A 14381-nucleotide genomic window follows, 5' to 3' on the forward strand; every position below is an offset into this window, starting at 1 on the left:
GATCGCGAAAAGATCCGCTCATCGCTCATAACGGCCGACGTCCTTATATATTTCACTCGGCGTCCCCACGCCGCGGCCGTTCAAACTTTGGAAAATACCTCGATGGAAAAAAAAAGCAACAAGCTAGCGTCTCTTTATCGCCTCCGTTCGCGCGACCGCAATAAAAACAATGTCCTTGGTACAGATAACACGCTTCGCTGAGTTTTCCCTATTTTATCCTCCTCCCGAGAGCGCGAAATAGATCTGAGAGATACGTAAAACACTTTTTTTTACACGGTTTCCCCCTTCTTTTTCTTCGATTTACTAAAAAAACCACACGATGAATTTTAAAATATTAAAATATTACATTTGAATTAATATCTCGCAATAAATGACAATAATAGAATGTAACGTGATAATAGTTGCTTTCCATTTACATCAAAACTCAGATAATTCTCACTTGTGATGTCATTCTGTCTTTATTATTCATTAATTGCCAAAAAGGATAGAACGACGTCACAAGTGAGAATTATCTGAGTTTTGATGTGTAAATGTAAAGCACCTAATATAACACAATCGATGAGAATCCAGTTACCTCGATTTTCTGAAAGAGACTTTTATTCTGATTAAACCTCAATAATTAAAACTATTTAAAACCGATACAGATGTTGCAGAGTCTCGATTATCTTTTTCTCATTTCTAAACTAGATTGTCACTTATACAATTTTTTGAAATCTCTTGACGATACTTTCTTTACCAGGATTAGGGAATATTTTCTTCATAATGTGGGAATTCGTGAAATAAAATCACTCAAATCGGAAGATTCGATTGTTCTGTATTCCTCTTTTCTATTTTTGTATTTACATTATATATATATATATATATATATATATAAGTAAATATCAGTTAATGTACAGCTAATACGTCTTAGTAAACAGCACCGAGAATCTACTGCGTAATTACGATGCATGATATACCGCTCAGAATAATTAGAGGGTCGTTCATCCGTCAAGCTTAATTCTATATTCGAGCAATCAAAGTCTGAAGTCGCGTACGGGGGCTTAATATTTCAATAAATAAAATATGAAATACAAAATAATGACATTTGTTTAAAAAAAAAGTAAAATGATTCAAAAAGGGAAAAAACGCGATACACAAAAAAAAATTTTTTTGAATAGAAGTTAAATCGAGATTAAAATTAATTTACATTGATAGGAATAGAAATAAATCAATCAGATGCATATATATATATAGCGCAAATAATCAGATTTTTATGCTGGATTTTGCTTAAAGTATGTCTTTTTTTGTTACGTAAAATGTAACGCATTAAGGAAAAGAATAATGAAGATTGTTTATGCCGCAGCTCTAAGACCCTCCAAGTTTTTTATTCGAATGAGCAGCTTCGCGAGCATTGCTTTAATTAATAGGCACTGCGGACAAATATTACATTTAACAATATCTTTAAGACAAAACACATTTAGTAACACCATATCCTCAATATTATTTGCGCTCGTCGTTATTTAAACATTTAGAAATATATCTCATCGTCGCGCAGTGTGAGTCGATGATCTCTACTAATTCTAACATCCTTAAAGAAATGAATATATATATATATGTCATGTACAGCGTTAGAGAGAAAGAAAAGGCAGAATGAATATACTGTACACAACATTAAATATACTAATAATGAACTATATCCTTAGATACGTAACTCTTTACATGTTATAATTTTTTTAATCACTCTTATATTTGTACATTCTTTAAATCTTTTTTAATCAGTTGCTGTTAATATCAGGAAAATAGCGTATCTGGCAATTTAAATGTTAAATGTCGGATTAAAACGCAAATTTGAGAAAGAGAAAAATCTATTATTTCGTAAACAGCTCGCTTATTAGTCACAAATGTAATAAATAGTAATAAATAACGATTGTAAAATCACTCTTACCATTACCATTACTACGGAATAGACGGAATTGTAAAAAAAAATAGCATTAAAAGTTGCGAATCGAAATATTGAATGATCGAGGCGTGGCCAAACGCTTTCAAGTGCGTGCCGCGCAAGAAACATCTGATTCGAGAATTCGGTAGTGTCGAGGAAAAAACTGATCGTTCACATCAGTCGTAGAAATCAAGTCTTCGTACGAATTTTAATGGTATCCCCATGTGAAGCAGCTTGTCCGGTGAACTATCCTTCAAGTTCGGGTAATAATAATTCAACGCTTGCCAGCAGATCTCGGACAATTTGGGAATTGTCAGCCAAGCGGAGTGAACCGCATTTGTTCTCTGTACCTGTAACAATAAAGTTGTCGCGATTACAAATTGACGAAAGTACATTGAATGAAACATTTGTGGGATATGTCACGCCGTTTATAGTGACAGTATTATAGTACGATAATAACCTTGTTGTTCATTTTGACTATACCACCGAATATATACATGCGACCCTCTGGAGTCAGCGCAGCCGAGTGAAAGTACACTGGACAGGGTAGGATGCACTCTCTCAGGCGCGTCCACTGCAGCGTGCCGAGGTCAAGCCGCCAAACGTCGGAGAACACCCAGTCGCCGTTGTAACCGCCCGATATAACGACCGAGGTAACGCCGCTCTTCTCGTCCGTGTACTGAACGGAACCGTGACAACGTCGTGGCGCCGGCACCATAGTCTCTTCAGTATCACCGTGCGTGCTCAAAGTCCTCCAACTGTTGGTCTTCAAATCGAACGCCGGTATTTCCTGAAAGAATTTATTATAAATGTATTTATTATGTACTCAACACATTTTATTATAGCATATTAATATAATAACAATAATGTATATATTAACATAAGACCAGTTATACTAATACTTTTTAATCGAATCTTTATGCGTTTACTCACCGAAAAGCCATAGGATTCTGTCGAGGTGCCACCACCCAAAACATAAATCATCTTGCCGTCAAAAGCAAGCTCATGCCTGTACCTTCCATGTGGCTCCGACTCGTCCTTGCCCGAGCAAATGTACACCACTTCCCAGACGCCTCTTCTTAGATCGAATCGGTGAATATCGCAGGTATATTCATACCCAGTAGTACCACCGACCGTGTAGAGATAGGAACCCTGACATACTAATGCCTGTCCAGTAGAAATAAATAACAATAAATATATATCTAAGCAACAGAAAGAAATAATAAATCATCGATCTAGCGCTCATATATATCGACATTATAATCTTTAGTGTAACTGTATCCTAAATCAAAACAGTAAACCAGTCTTGCGAGATTTTTATCATAAAAACTATATAGTGACATTCACATTTAGTTTTTAATTGATCCTTTTTTCCTATCGTTTTAATCTTGTCAAAATGTTGGATAGCAAAACCAATGACTAAACCATCGAGCAAACAATCCAGGTTCTGTTCTCAGTTTTGCTTCCTCATGTATGATGTAAGGAGTTTTTAATAGAACCAATATTATCCCATTGTGGTAGAAACAAGAACCATAAATCTCAGAGATCCATAACTATCCAAATAAATCTTGAAATCCTTAGAAGGCAAAAATTCAAATGGCAAGAGCAAAAACAATTACCTGGCCATACTGGGGTTCAGGTAGCTCGCCAGTGGCTGGCACGACATTCATCACTCCGTCGTCCACGTTGCAAACGTACAGCTGATTGCTGCAGCTCTCGCCGAAGGGCACGCCGGTGCCGCCGTACACCATCAGCGCGTTGCCACGCAGTATCACGGCGTTCGACGCCAGCTCGTTCGGCATGTTCTCCTGGCCGGGCAGCCGCTTCCACCGCTCGCTGACCAGGTTGAAGCGCCACAGTTCCTTGAACAGCGGCTTGCTGGCGTACCACGTCCGGTCGTTGCGCATGTCCGGGTCGGTGTCGGCCACGCACGGATTGAATCCGCCGTACGAGTACAGATTCCGATGGTCGCACGCGATCCGGTGGCCGCTCCGCGCCTTCGGCCGCTCCCGCCCGTTCGCCCTGTGCTTGGTGAACACAAACGGCTTGAACGTGTACATGCTTCCTCGTCGATTCTCCCGGCCGTTCAATCCGCCCATTCACCGCCCCGGTGAATCCGAACGTCGCGTCGCGACGAGTAGCGCTCAGGACGAAAGCGATCTGTGAGACTCGGCGGACTACGTGGCTCTTCTCCTCGGCGGGGCTGCGTCACGTATCGCGGTCATTCCTAACTTCCAAGAGCGGTCGACCTAACCTCCACGCCCGCTCCACAGGCCTCGCCTACCTAGGTGTCAAATCCGTCTAACCTAAGCGAGATTTGTCTGTCTGAGAACTCTCTCGTCCCCGTGGCACGAAACTCGCGAACGAACCGATACCTGGGTGGATCTCGGGGAAGAACAGGGAAGAACTGCAGGAGTGCAGGTCATCTCGCGCGGGCGAGATTCGCGACGCGCTCCCCTCTCTTTCCGCGCTGACGCGCACGGCGCTCGTCGGAACGAGATCAAGCGGAGAGTCGCTTTTCCTGTGACCGCGACGAACGGTTCCTCACGCTCTCGCGACGACGGCCGACACCGGACGCACTCCTCTCGACTGCGTTCTCTCTCGAGGGCTCGAAGTGCTCGTACCTGGAGGTCGCCGTTGGTCGCCGTTCACTCCGGCTGCATTCCGATATTTCACTGTCAGCAACTTTCAGTACTGAAAATCTATAGTATACGTGACGTAAAATATAGATTTGCAGTACTGGACAGTGAATATCGGAATGCAGCCTCCATCTCCATATGCGCGATGCGCGACACGCATTCGATCATACGTCCAAAGTGTCCAATTCGTATCTCGAAGAGCGCGGGAGATGTTTATTTATGTTTATTTATGTTTATTTTCGGATGTAAACGCGATCCGCGATACATACCGGAGAATGTACCGGATGACATCCGCACATATCCTTTACCGGACACTTCCGGATTCCGGAATTCGATAGAAATCAGCCGGAAATTCCGGGAAGTCGAACAATCGCATGGAATGTCCGAATTGTCCGATATCGAATGGTACTCGATTGCCCACGTCGCCAAATTGGACAATTCAACAGAGGACCATTTCTGATTGATCTAGCAATGCCGCCCGTCTACGTTGTTTGAACTCTCGGTTCGTTTCGCACGTGACGTTTATTTATAAAGCTATCATAAACAAACTTCGAACTGCAAATTATTTATCGCGTATAGAACCGCGAGTCTCAGTGCTTTCTTGTTGTAAAGGAAATTTTCGAAAGATGAAGGAGACTCCTCTTACTAACTGCGAACGAAATTTTACAAACAAATGTGTAGAGGAGAAAACGGTAACTACATACTTTCCTTATAAATTTATTAGTTAAAAGTTCAATTATAATTTATATTATTTAAAGGTTTATTTAACGATGTAAATTCTTGGAATATGCTTAAAGTTACGTTCTTCATATAGAGTTGCACATGTAATAATAATATTTACAATAAATCTGTTATATTTCAGAGGTTGGACGGTCGAAAATTATTGGAACCGCGTCCGGTGAAGATCTACTTCGGCTCCAGTTGGGGATGTTGCATGGTGTCGCTTGGACATACAAGGTGAATTTTATTTAACGACATATACAGATTATTTTTAGTAAGTATGCAAAAGTGAGTATATACATTGAGAAGAGAAATCCCTTTACAGAGCAGTGGCACAGGTATCGTGCGACATACAGCAGCCAAAAACGTCTCGTCCCAACGAAGGCATGATACGCATAAATGTCGAACTCACTCCATTAGCGGCGCAACACTTCGAGAGCGGTAGACAGTCCGAGGCGGCTATACTGATCAGTAGGCAGCTGGAGAAATGTTTTAAGGACTCAAAGTGTATAGACCTGGAGTCTCTCTGTATTGTAGCAGATAAGAAGGTCACTGGAGAACGCTTGACGTCATTAAATATTACACAACAATGTAGATATATGTACTTATGAGTTCCTTCATTTAGGTGTGGAATTTAAGAATCGACGTTAATATCATAAATCACGATGGAAATCTGGTGGATTGCGCCTCTATCGCGACACTCGCCGCCCTTATGCATTTCCATAGGCCGGACGTCACGTCGACCGGCGAGGAAGTCATCATACATCCGGCTTCCGAGAAAGATTTTCTGCCGTTGACGTTGTTTCATTATCCGGTCTGCATATCCTTCATAACTTTCAAGAGGTTGGTTGGGCAAGCCAAATTTATATACACAAGATACAAAGAAATCTTCTCTTACTTGAAAAATACATCGATAAAATTCAGCAGTTTGTAGCCCATGTGGCGCGAGTAATATGAAATCTAAGTGAATTTCACAGTGGCAACACCATAATGGACCCCACTTACACGGAAGAAAGACTTGGTGTCGCCGAGCTTACTCTCGGTGTAAACTCTTATAGAGAACTTTGTAGCTTGCACTTCGATTATTTAACGAAGACCATGACGATCGAGGATGTCATATCAGCTGTTTCTAATCACGCGGCTAATTACGCAACAAACTTAGTGAATCAGATCAAGGAGGCGGTAATCAAGGATGTACAATCACGGTACGTTTGCCCTCGAACACATCTTATTTATATTGTATATCGATTCAACTTTAACATATTTATGAATATAAAATGTAATAAATAATTAAATCTAAATATTCATGGGTGATCTTTAATAAGTTTATAAAGGTACTGACTTTTTGAAAATTAATAAAGCATTCTAAAAACTCTATAGGTACAAAAAAGATGACAGCAACATATCCAGATTTAAAGAGAGCATTCAAGTGAATAAGCTGACGACAACGATTGGCGATCACATTAGTATTAAATTACGTAAATGGGACGCAACAGCTATAGTCGAAGGTATATATTTCATTCAATTGTTCTCTTGTTTAATATGTAGACATCAAAATTAAAAAATTTTTTTAATTAGATTGTCTTATATTACAAATCGAAGTAAATTAACTTTAATTTTTTTAAATAGTTATTTAATTAAAATTAATATTTATTAAATTGAAGAATTAAAATTAAAGGTCAATTAAATTTTAATTATTTATGATGTATAAAATACAGTAAATAATTTAATTTTACAGATGATTATATGGAAGTGGAGGATGAGGACAAGAGCCGTATCATAAAACACAAAGAAGGATCTGCTGAATTAGTACCCGTTTTCAACGTAAGTACAAAGAAGGAATGTATTTAGTATTGCAATAATCTCCTTATTATTTTTGAGCTCAAATTGGTAACTAATAATAATAATGTAATAATTTCTTAATGTTCTTGCAGGATTCACTTAAAAAAGAAGAAAATCGTGATGATTACGATTGGACACACGATTGGACATCTGATTCGGACGATCAAGTTCTCGTCAAATCGCCATCTCCGGAAAAAAAAGAGATTCCAGTAATAGACTTAATAGACATCGAAGAAAAAGAGATAGGAGATAACGCCTAGATTCGTTCAAAAATATATAATAAATTTGGAAGATCAAATTAGGTCAGATGTCAATTTAGTTTTTATTCCACGATCTCTGTACATTTCTCCAAAATCACACACCAATTGCCTTGGTCGTAGTACACCTTCTTGATCGAGACCGCGGGTATTTCCATGCACAGTTTCGCGAGCTCGCCTTCCCGAAATACATGATAATATCTCAGAAAACATTCGCCGCTCTTCTTCTTCCATGGAACCAGCATGTCACTGTGATCGAAGTTCGTTCTGTTTTCGTGTATCGGTAACGTTAAGTGACACTCGGAGATTCTCTGATTGATTCCGCTTCGGTCGGCCTTTTCCGTCTCCTTGCTTCTTTTGCCGTACTTCAAATAAAGCGAATCCGAGGAATCTTTGCGTTGCTCCATCGCCCACACGTAGATCAAGCACGTCCCTCTTGGCCTCAGCACTCGAATCATCTCGGAAATGGCGCGTTGCCTTCGTTCCCGAGTCGACAGATGATGAATAACTGCAATGCTGATCGCCGCGTCCACGGAATCGTCTCTATACGGCAGATACAGGCAATCGCACTGAAGAACCTCGAAGCCTCGCTTGCGACATATATCCATCAATCCGGAACTGTGATCGCATCCCATCTAAAATAATCTTCGGGATTAATAATGCCTTGGCTCGAAAAGGTATAATGCGTAACCAAACTAAATTTCAACGTGTACATTCAACCTCGTCTCTAGTTATATATGCCTATATAATTAAATATCTGGAATAATTGAAATAGTAGAAAATACCTTATATACATTCTGATCTCCGCAAAGGTACTTGCCGTTTCCGCAACCCACGTCCAACAACAATGTGCCCTCTTCCAAACTTTCGAGGAATTTAGTTACGTTGGGCCATCGTTTGTGTCGTGTCTCGCTGAAGTGATTAGATATTTCCTCGTAAACCTGTGAGAGCACACATAGTTTCAGTAATAAAGAAATAAAATATTCGCAAGCTTTGAGGAATTTAATCCACGCACTTTGTGTACATATGAATTTTCCAATCCCGACGCCGCCTTGGCATCGATGAAAGTATCACGTTTCGCGGTATCACAGTAGTCTTTGAAATCACAGCAGCATTCGCCCCGTCGGACTTTCCTGAAGGTGAAGGACACCCTGGTACCACGCTCCCGCGTCGTGGTCCCATTTTCTGTCTTGATTATATCACTGTGACGAGGACAGATGCCGTGCATCCACGCGTACCTCGCTTCTTCCGTCATAATCAACAGAGATCTGGCTGGCAGGAGAACATCGATCTTCCGATCATCCTTCTTGAAGTTCATGACGCACGCGGATCCAAGTGACAGGGATAATATCGTGTCCTCGAAGACGCTGTGCGTGTCGATGTGCGATGGTATACCTGGAATAATCGGAAATCATTATAATATAGTTTACTGTCCAAATCAAGTCCATAAACTTGTGCGTATTTATTAGAATTATTCGTTATGATCGTTTTCAATTGATGAGTGAAAAAAAAATAATTGCTGCTATATGGTAAATTCTCAATTGTATTTAATTTTACGATTAAAATATTGAATTTATTATAATTTACATGAATTGATGTCAATATATTATTAAGAAACCAGAATGTTTAATCGACGAAATATCATTTACCTTGTTTAAATTTTTAGGAAAGTATAATTTTATGGAGGTATTGAGGTGCTACCTTGTCCAGACAGATATTTGTTGATGGTCAACTGATCGTAAGTGTATTTGTGACCATGCTTGTCGAATAGAGTTTGCAGAAATTTGTAGTCCTGGGGAATCGGCGGGATAGGTTTGTCAGGATCCACCATGTTCGTGCCATACTCGAACTCGTATCCAAAATGCTTTACTTGTCTGTGTTTCAGTTGCGACGATACAGATTCTGCAACAGCAGTCAAAAAAGAAAATGTAAAACGATCTCCTTTAAGCTGCCTTTTCTTAATTGCTCTCATTCAATCACATCGTAAGTCTTTACCACATTCGTCCCAATTGAGCGTTCTTAACAGAGTTTCCTCTTGCTCCTCCGTTATAAAATTCTCTATTAACGTGAGACCAGGAGGAAATGTAGAATCGGACGTAACGTAGTCCGTGGTGGAAACTAAAGAGAGAGCATCAAATCGTCACATAAAGGGATTCCGAATTATAATTGGCATTACATATAATTCTATCACGACAGTACACCTGTTTCAGTATAGCATACATATAACGGGCCGTTCTGGCCGGGAAGCTTAATGCGCCCGTGAATGTAATTGTACACGCATGTCGCGTCCTCCCTCGAGTTGCACGTCACGAAGCAGTACGACTTGCCAGCTGGCATTATCAGAGTATACTTGGAGATCAGGGCGTCTAACACACATTGCAACGTTTCTCTCTTGATACCGGTAACCAGGCCGCCGTTGCAAATCATCAGGTGCTGCGTGGAATATCAAGCTCAACCAGTCGTCGATACAACAACTCCGTATTCTAATATATCAGGACGTTTACCTGCGTAGGTTGCTCGGTACATTTGATGTTCATATCTCTGAGCAGTCTGTGATGAGCACGTTTCTGTTTGCGTACACTCTTCCTGTCCTTCCTCGCTTCGATCGCAACACTCGTTTCGTCACTCAAAGGCATAATTTTCAATGTTTAAATGCCTCAAAGAGAAAGGGACTTTATCGTGCCGCCTCATTAGTTCTGCGAAAAGGGAAGTTGATTATCTCATTCGTAAGTAAAAGTTAAAAATAAATTATTAATAAATTAAATATCTTTTTTAATTAAGTTCTTTATTCATAAATATGTATATATGCGGTATTTAATAAGCGGAGAAATAATCTAAAACTAAAACTTCTTTTTACATACCATATCATATTCCAGATATTCCTTTACAATCCGTTTAATCTTTAACAACATAACCTACAAGATAATTTTCGATACATAACCTCAATTGTACAATTTGTGGCACGGAATACGAAAATAAGAGAGAAAGAAAATGTATTCTGAAGAACGCGACCAGTGGCGACTGGTGGCGACCACCTAAAGGAATTCGTATATAAACGCCATAAACCGTGGCCTCCTTCCCCTCCATAACCTAACCTGACCTGACCTAACATAACTCGACTCGCGTCGCGAGAGAAAAACGGATGCGTTTGCGAACGGCGCGACCGTTACGGGTTCTTTCGCTCTCGGCAGTCCCGGCACAAGAAGCGAGTAGACTGTGAAACTGACAAAAGCACAGCGCCATATTGCGGAGCTTGTGTTTGGTTAGCGTTTCTGGCGCGTGGTGAAGAAAGTTTGGTGTAATTTAATTGAATAACGATGTCTGACAATCAGGTAAGCAGCCCGGGTACGGGCGATCCGGCGTCCCCGCGATCTCGCCGCGCCGCGATCCCGCGTCCGCGGACGCCGCCGGCGAGACGATCGGCGGCCCGCCGGGAAAATGTCCCGCACCGCGATCTCGCCGAGCGCGAGAGAGAGAGTTTAAACTTAGCATTCTAACCTTTCCGCGTGTGCCACTAGGAACAAAAGCCCGAAGCCGGTCCAGGCGACGCAAATTCAGAGTACATCAAGCTGAAAGTCGTCGGAAACGTAAGCGATGCATGCCAAAAACTTCCTCGATTGTTCCGCAATTATCGCGCGTCGCGCAAGATCCCGCTGAAATTCCGCTTTTTTCTCTTTCCAGGACAGCAACGAAATTCACTTTAGGGTAAAGATGACCACTCAGATGGGCAAGCTGAAGAAGTCCTACAGTGATCGCGTGGTAGGTCTCCATCGTTTTATTATTTTTCGCTCGCGCTCGTCACGTGCCGCACGTGGAATTTTGTAAGAAGCAACGCGATAAGAACATAGACTAATGGAGAAATAGATGCTAGAATACCTAGGGTGATTTTCATATTCGGATCTTGTATCTAAGGTCATCTCAAGTTTATCGTTAGACGCTGTACGACTCGTTTTATTGACTATGGAATGTCTGAAGACGAAATTTAAGACGATCTTATATATACAGGGTGTTCCGGACCTGCCGTGCCACCCATTGATGGCTATCCTGTGACCATTTTGAGACAAAAATCTTCATATCGAAATGCCGAGGCTATGATAGTTTTTAAATGAGAAGTGTTCAAAGTTGATCGATAAAAATGTTCGAAATTTGTGCGCTCAGTCATGTCATATTGCACGGTAGTGAAGGTGTTTTCAAGCGTATCAATTCTATCTTGAAACTAATATAGATAGAAAATGTGCTTCACCTTTAACTACTATGTGCGTTTTCCAACAAGAGACACAGTGTAACACAGTGAATCATTCCATCCTTGTTGTTCGCAAATGTTAAACAAGGATGATTCACTGTGTCACCCATGTCCCTTGCTGGAAAACGCCCTATGTAACGTGACATGAGCGCGCAAATTTTGGACAATTTGATTGCTGAACTTTCAACACTTCTCATTTAAAAATTATCATAGTTTCAGCATTTTGGCATTAGAATTTTCGTCTCAAAATGATCTCTGGAATCTGCCATTAATGGGTGGTAGGTCTGGGACACCCTGTATATATACCCTATATATATATATGTATGCGTATATAAGATTTCACTATGGCCGGCATTCATAGTCGGTTCTTATATTTAAGACCATCCTAATGCCCGTATCAGATTACGGATTGGGATTGAGGTTGGATTGAAATTTGACCAATCAGAGCAAAATTTACTAAACTTGAGATCAGTTTCCTCTGTTCTGATTGATTAAATTTCTTTTTTTTTTTTAGTTGTATTAGTATCTTAAGATATTACTTAAGACGGTCTTGAAATAAGATCTAATTATGAATACCGGCCGATGACCAGCCCTAGATTAGATAACTTCGTTTCAGTTTATTGACGCATTGAGAATTGTTTATCTTTATTTGATGACAATGATCGTCTTGCAATTTTCAAATGTAAATTGTTTGAAAAATGAATACTCCAGTTTGTAACATGATATGCGAAATTTTCTGTACTAGATTGTAAAATGTATCTTCTGACATTTTTTTAATGCAATATTCTTCACACGATTTTAATTCTGTTTAGGGTGTACCTATGACATCGCTTAGGTTTCTCTTTGACGGTAAAAGAATCAACGATGATGAAACACCAAAGCAGGTAAATCAATTTCACGGTTTCCCATTTGGAATTGGTGGGAGAATAAATTGAATTTTACTTTGTGGAAGTAAAGATCTTAATTTCTAATCAGTTGTAAGTCAAGAATTTATTGTATGAACATTTTTGTAAAATATCTATAATATTTTGAAAGATGGACTTAGAATCAAAGAAATACAAACTATATGAAACATGAATTAAGGAATATTTTCTATATATAAATATATATATATATATATAGAAATAGATAGTATTTATCTAAATGTCATACACTTATTAATGATAACTTTTAACTGGTATTGAAAGTATTCTTAATAGGATCCGCATTAATTTCAGCTTGAAATGGAAAATGACGATGTCATTGAAGTATATCAAGAGCAAACAGGTGGTCGTTAACTAAGTTAGGAAGAGGAGGATCATTTCGTTCTAATATTTTATAAAGTGAAAGTGACTATTGTAACAAAAAAAAAAGATGGACAAGTTTATAAGTATGCATAGTATACACATACACACATACACATACACACATACGCATATTAATATGCACACACATACAAGTGATTAAACAAGATGTAATTTCCTGATTTCACATATGATATTGTAAAATGTGTTGTCTAACATTCCTGTACCGAGGCGAACCATCCGGGGAGATTGGACAATGAATCCCCGGATCGTTTTGTAAACGCGTGCGGGCAATCACGTAATATTGCATACTGTGCGTCCATTTCCATGTGTGTCCGTCAGGGCAATTCTCAGAAATAGAATAATTGAATTGTACGCCATTATAAATGCATTTGGCATTCGCAATGCTCTCTGCCTTGCTCGAACTTGTCCCTGAAAATCTCACGTTTTTCTTTGATCTTCTTTCTGTTTCTCTCCTACTCCTTTTTACAAATACAGGAAAGGATGTGTATATGATGTAACGAAATTGTGTTACGTTTAAGGTACAATAAAAGTAGGGATTGTAAAACTTTCGCGTTTGAATGACTGTAACAGTAATGAGAAATTTGCATCGCGCTTAAGCCTGGAAGCATTTATTGGCATAATTCACTTTATTCTCTTAGACAGTTTTACAACAATTTTAGTTTTTACTAACCGTAATACATACACTTTCGGCATAATAATAATAATAAATATAAATGCTCTCCAGAAAAATTTGTTTGCAGATAGTTTTTCCCCAATCGTAATGTTGCTTACCTTTGCAATAAAAATACCAAATTTATATGTATAAACATATGGATATAAAAGCCATGTATCTCAGATTTATAAAATAAATACCAAAAAAAAGATTGTGTAATAATTTTTTAAAAAAATTTTTTAATGGAGAAGATGGAGCAGAGAATCTATTAAACTGCTGCGTGTGCTAATTAAGATTTACTCTCTTCCGAATTGGGATGTTCAGAAAGACGCGGAGTAGCTGAGATCTGAGATTATCGGATCTCAGTAATGTCTGGACCGAGCTGCTAATAGGTTTATTCGATAGAGCATACTCAAGTTATGTATCATTATTTTTAGTCTACATGTTCCACTTATATGTATATATTTTATTTCTGAAACAGTAATAAAATAGGATACCTTTTAAAATAATGAATATTTTATATTAAATTTATTTATTGATTGTAAGTATATCATCGAGCAACATCTTTAGAGGGGTTGCATTTAATTTTCAGCAATATAATGTAAGCTTTCGATTGCGGTCATTTCGAATAAAATTCGTGGAGTCAATATAATAATATATTATTAAAATTATGCAACGTATGTATGAACATTACGCACACATACATAATAATTTTTCATGAACGAGATAAACCGGCAGTGAGAGATAGAGAGAGAAAATATGTGTGTTATGTCTGTATCGCTTAGGTTTTTTTCAATTCATTA

General features: G+C 39.1%; 4 protein-coding genes across 4 annotated transcripts; 2 read left to right on the forward strand and 2 right to left on the reverse strand.

The window, feature by feature from the left end:
* Positions 1–797: 797 nt before the first annotated feature.
* On the reverse strand, positions 798–4600 carry Slim (scruin like at the midline). The gene is made up of 4 exons (XM_071703388.1): positions 3538–4600; positions 2852–3085; positions 2379–2708; positions 798–2268 (listed from the first exon to the last, which is right to left on the reverse strand). Exons 1-4 carry the CDS (start codon positions 4015–4017, stop codon positions 2095–2097), a joined length of 1218 nt encoding a protein of 405 aa, XP_071559489.1. The 5' UTR covers positions 4018–4600; the 3' UTR covers positions 798–2094.
* A 223-nt stretch (positions 4601–4823) lies between these two features.
* Positions 4824–7420, forward strand: Rrp45 (exosome complex component Rrp45). Its single transcript, XM_071703389.1, has 9 exons — positions 4824–5059; positions 5170–5249; positions 5420–5514; positions 5603–5825; positions 5903–6120; positions 6255–6482; positions 6658–6785; positions 7016–7101; positions 7212–7420. Exons 2-9 carry the CDS (start codon positions 5184–5186, stop codon positions 7377–7379), a joined length of 1212 nt encoding a protein of 403 aa, XP_071559490.1. The 5' UTR covers positions 4824–5059; positions 5170–5183; the 3' UTR covers positions 7380–7420.
* Positions 7421–7422: 2 nt separating this feature from the next.
* Positions 7423–10389, reverse strand: LOC139770997 (tRNA (carboxymethyluridine(34)-5-O)-methyltransferase alkbh8). Its single transcript, XM_071703387.1, has 8 exons — positions 10238–10389; positions 9881–10072; positions 9578–9809; positions 9372–9494; positions 9078–9278; positions 8392–8771; positions 8162–8317; positions 7423–8011 (listed from the first exon to the last, which is right to left on the reverse strand). Exons 2-8 carry the CDS (start codon positions 10010–10012, stop codon positions 7442–7444), a joined length of 1794 nt encoding a protein of 597 aa, XP_071559488.1. The 5' UTR covers positions 10013–10072; positions 10238–10389; the 3' UTR covers positions 7423–7441.
* Positions 10390–10535: 146 nt separating this feature from the next.
* On the forward strand, positions 10536–13789 carry LOC139771001 (small ubiquitin-related modifier). Its single transcript, XM_071703393.1, has 5 exons — positions 10536–10708; positions 10895–10963; positions 11058–11135; positions 12432–12503; positions 12837–13789. Exons 1-5 carry the CDS (start codon positions 10694–10696, stop codon positions 12894–12896), a joined length of 294 nt encoding a protein of 97 aa, XP_071559494.1. The 5' UTR covers positions 10536–10693; the 3' UTR covers positions 12897–13789.
* The last annotated feature ends 592 nt before the right edge of the window (positions 13790–14381 follow it).

Source organism: Temnothorax nylanderi, unplaced genomic scaffold (assembly GCF_030848795.1).
Source record: "Temnothorax nylanderi isolate EJ_2023f unplaced genomic scaffold, tnyl_v1.0 TNYL_tig0035_pilon, whole genome shotgun sequence".
NCBI classification, from domain to species: Eukaryota; Metazoa; Arthropoda; class Insecta; order Hymenoptera; family Formicidae; genus Temnothorax; species Temnothorax nylanderi.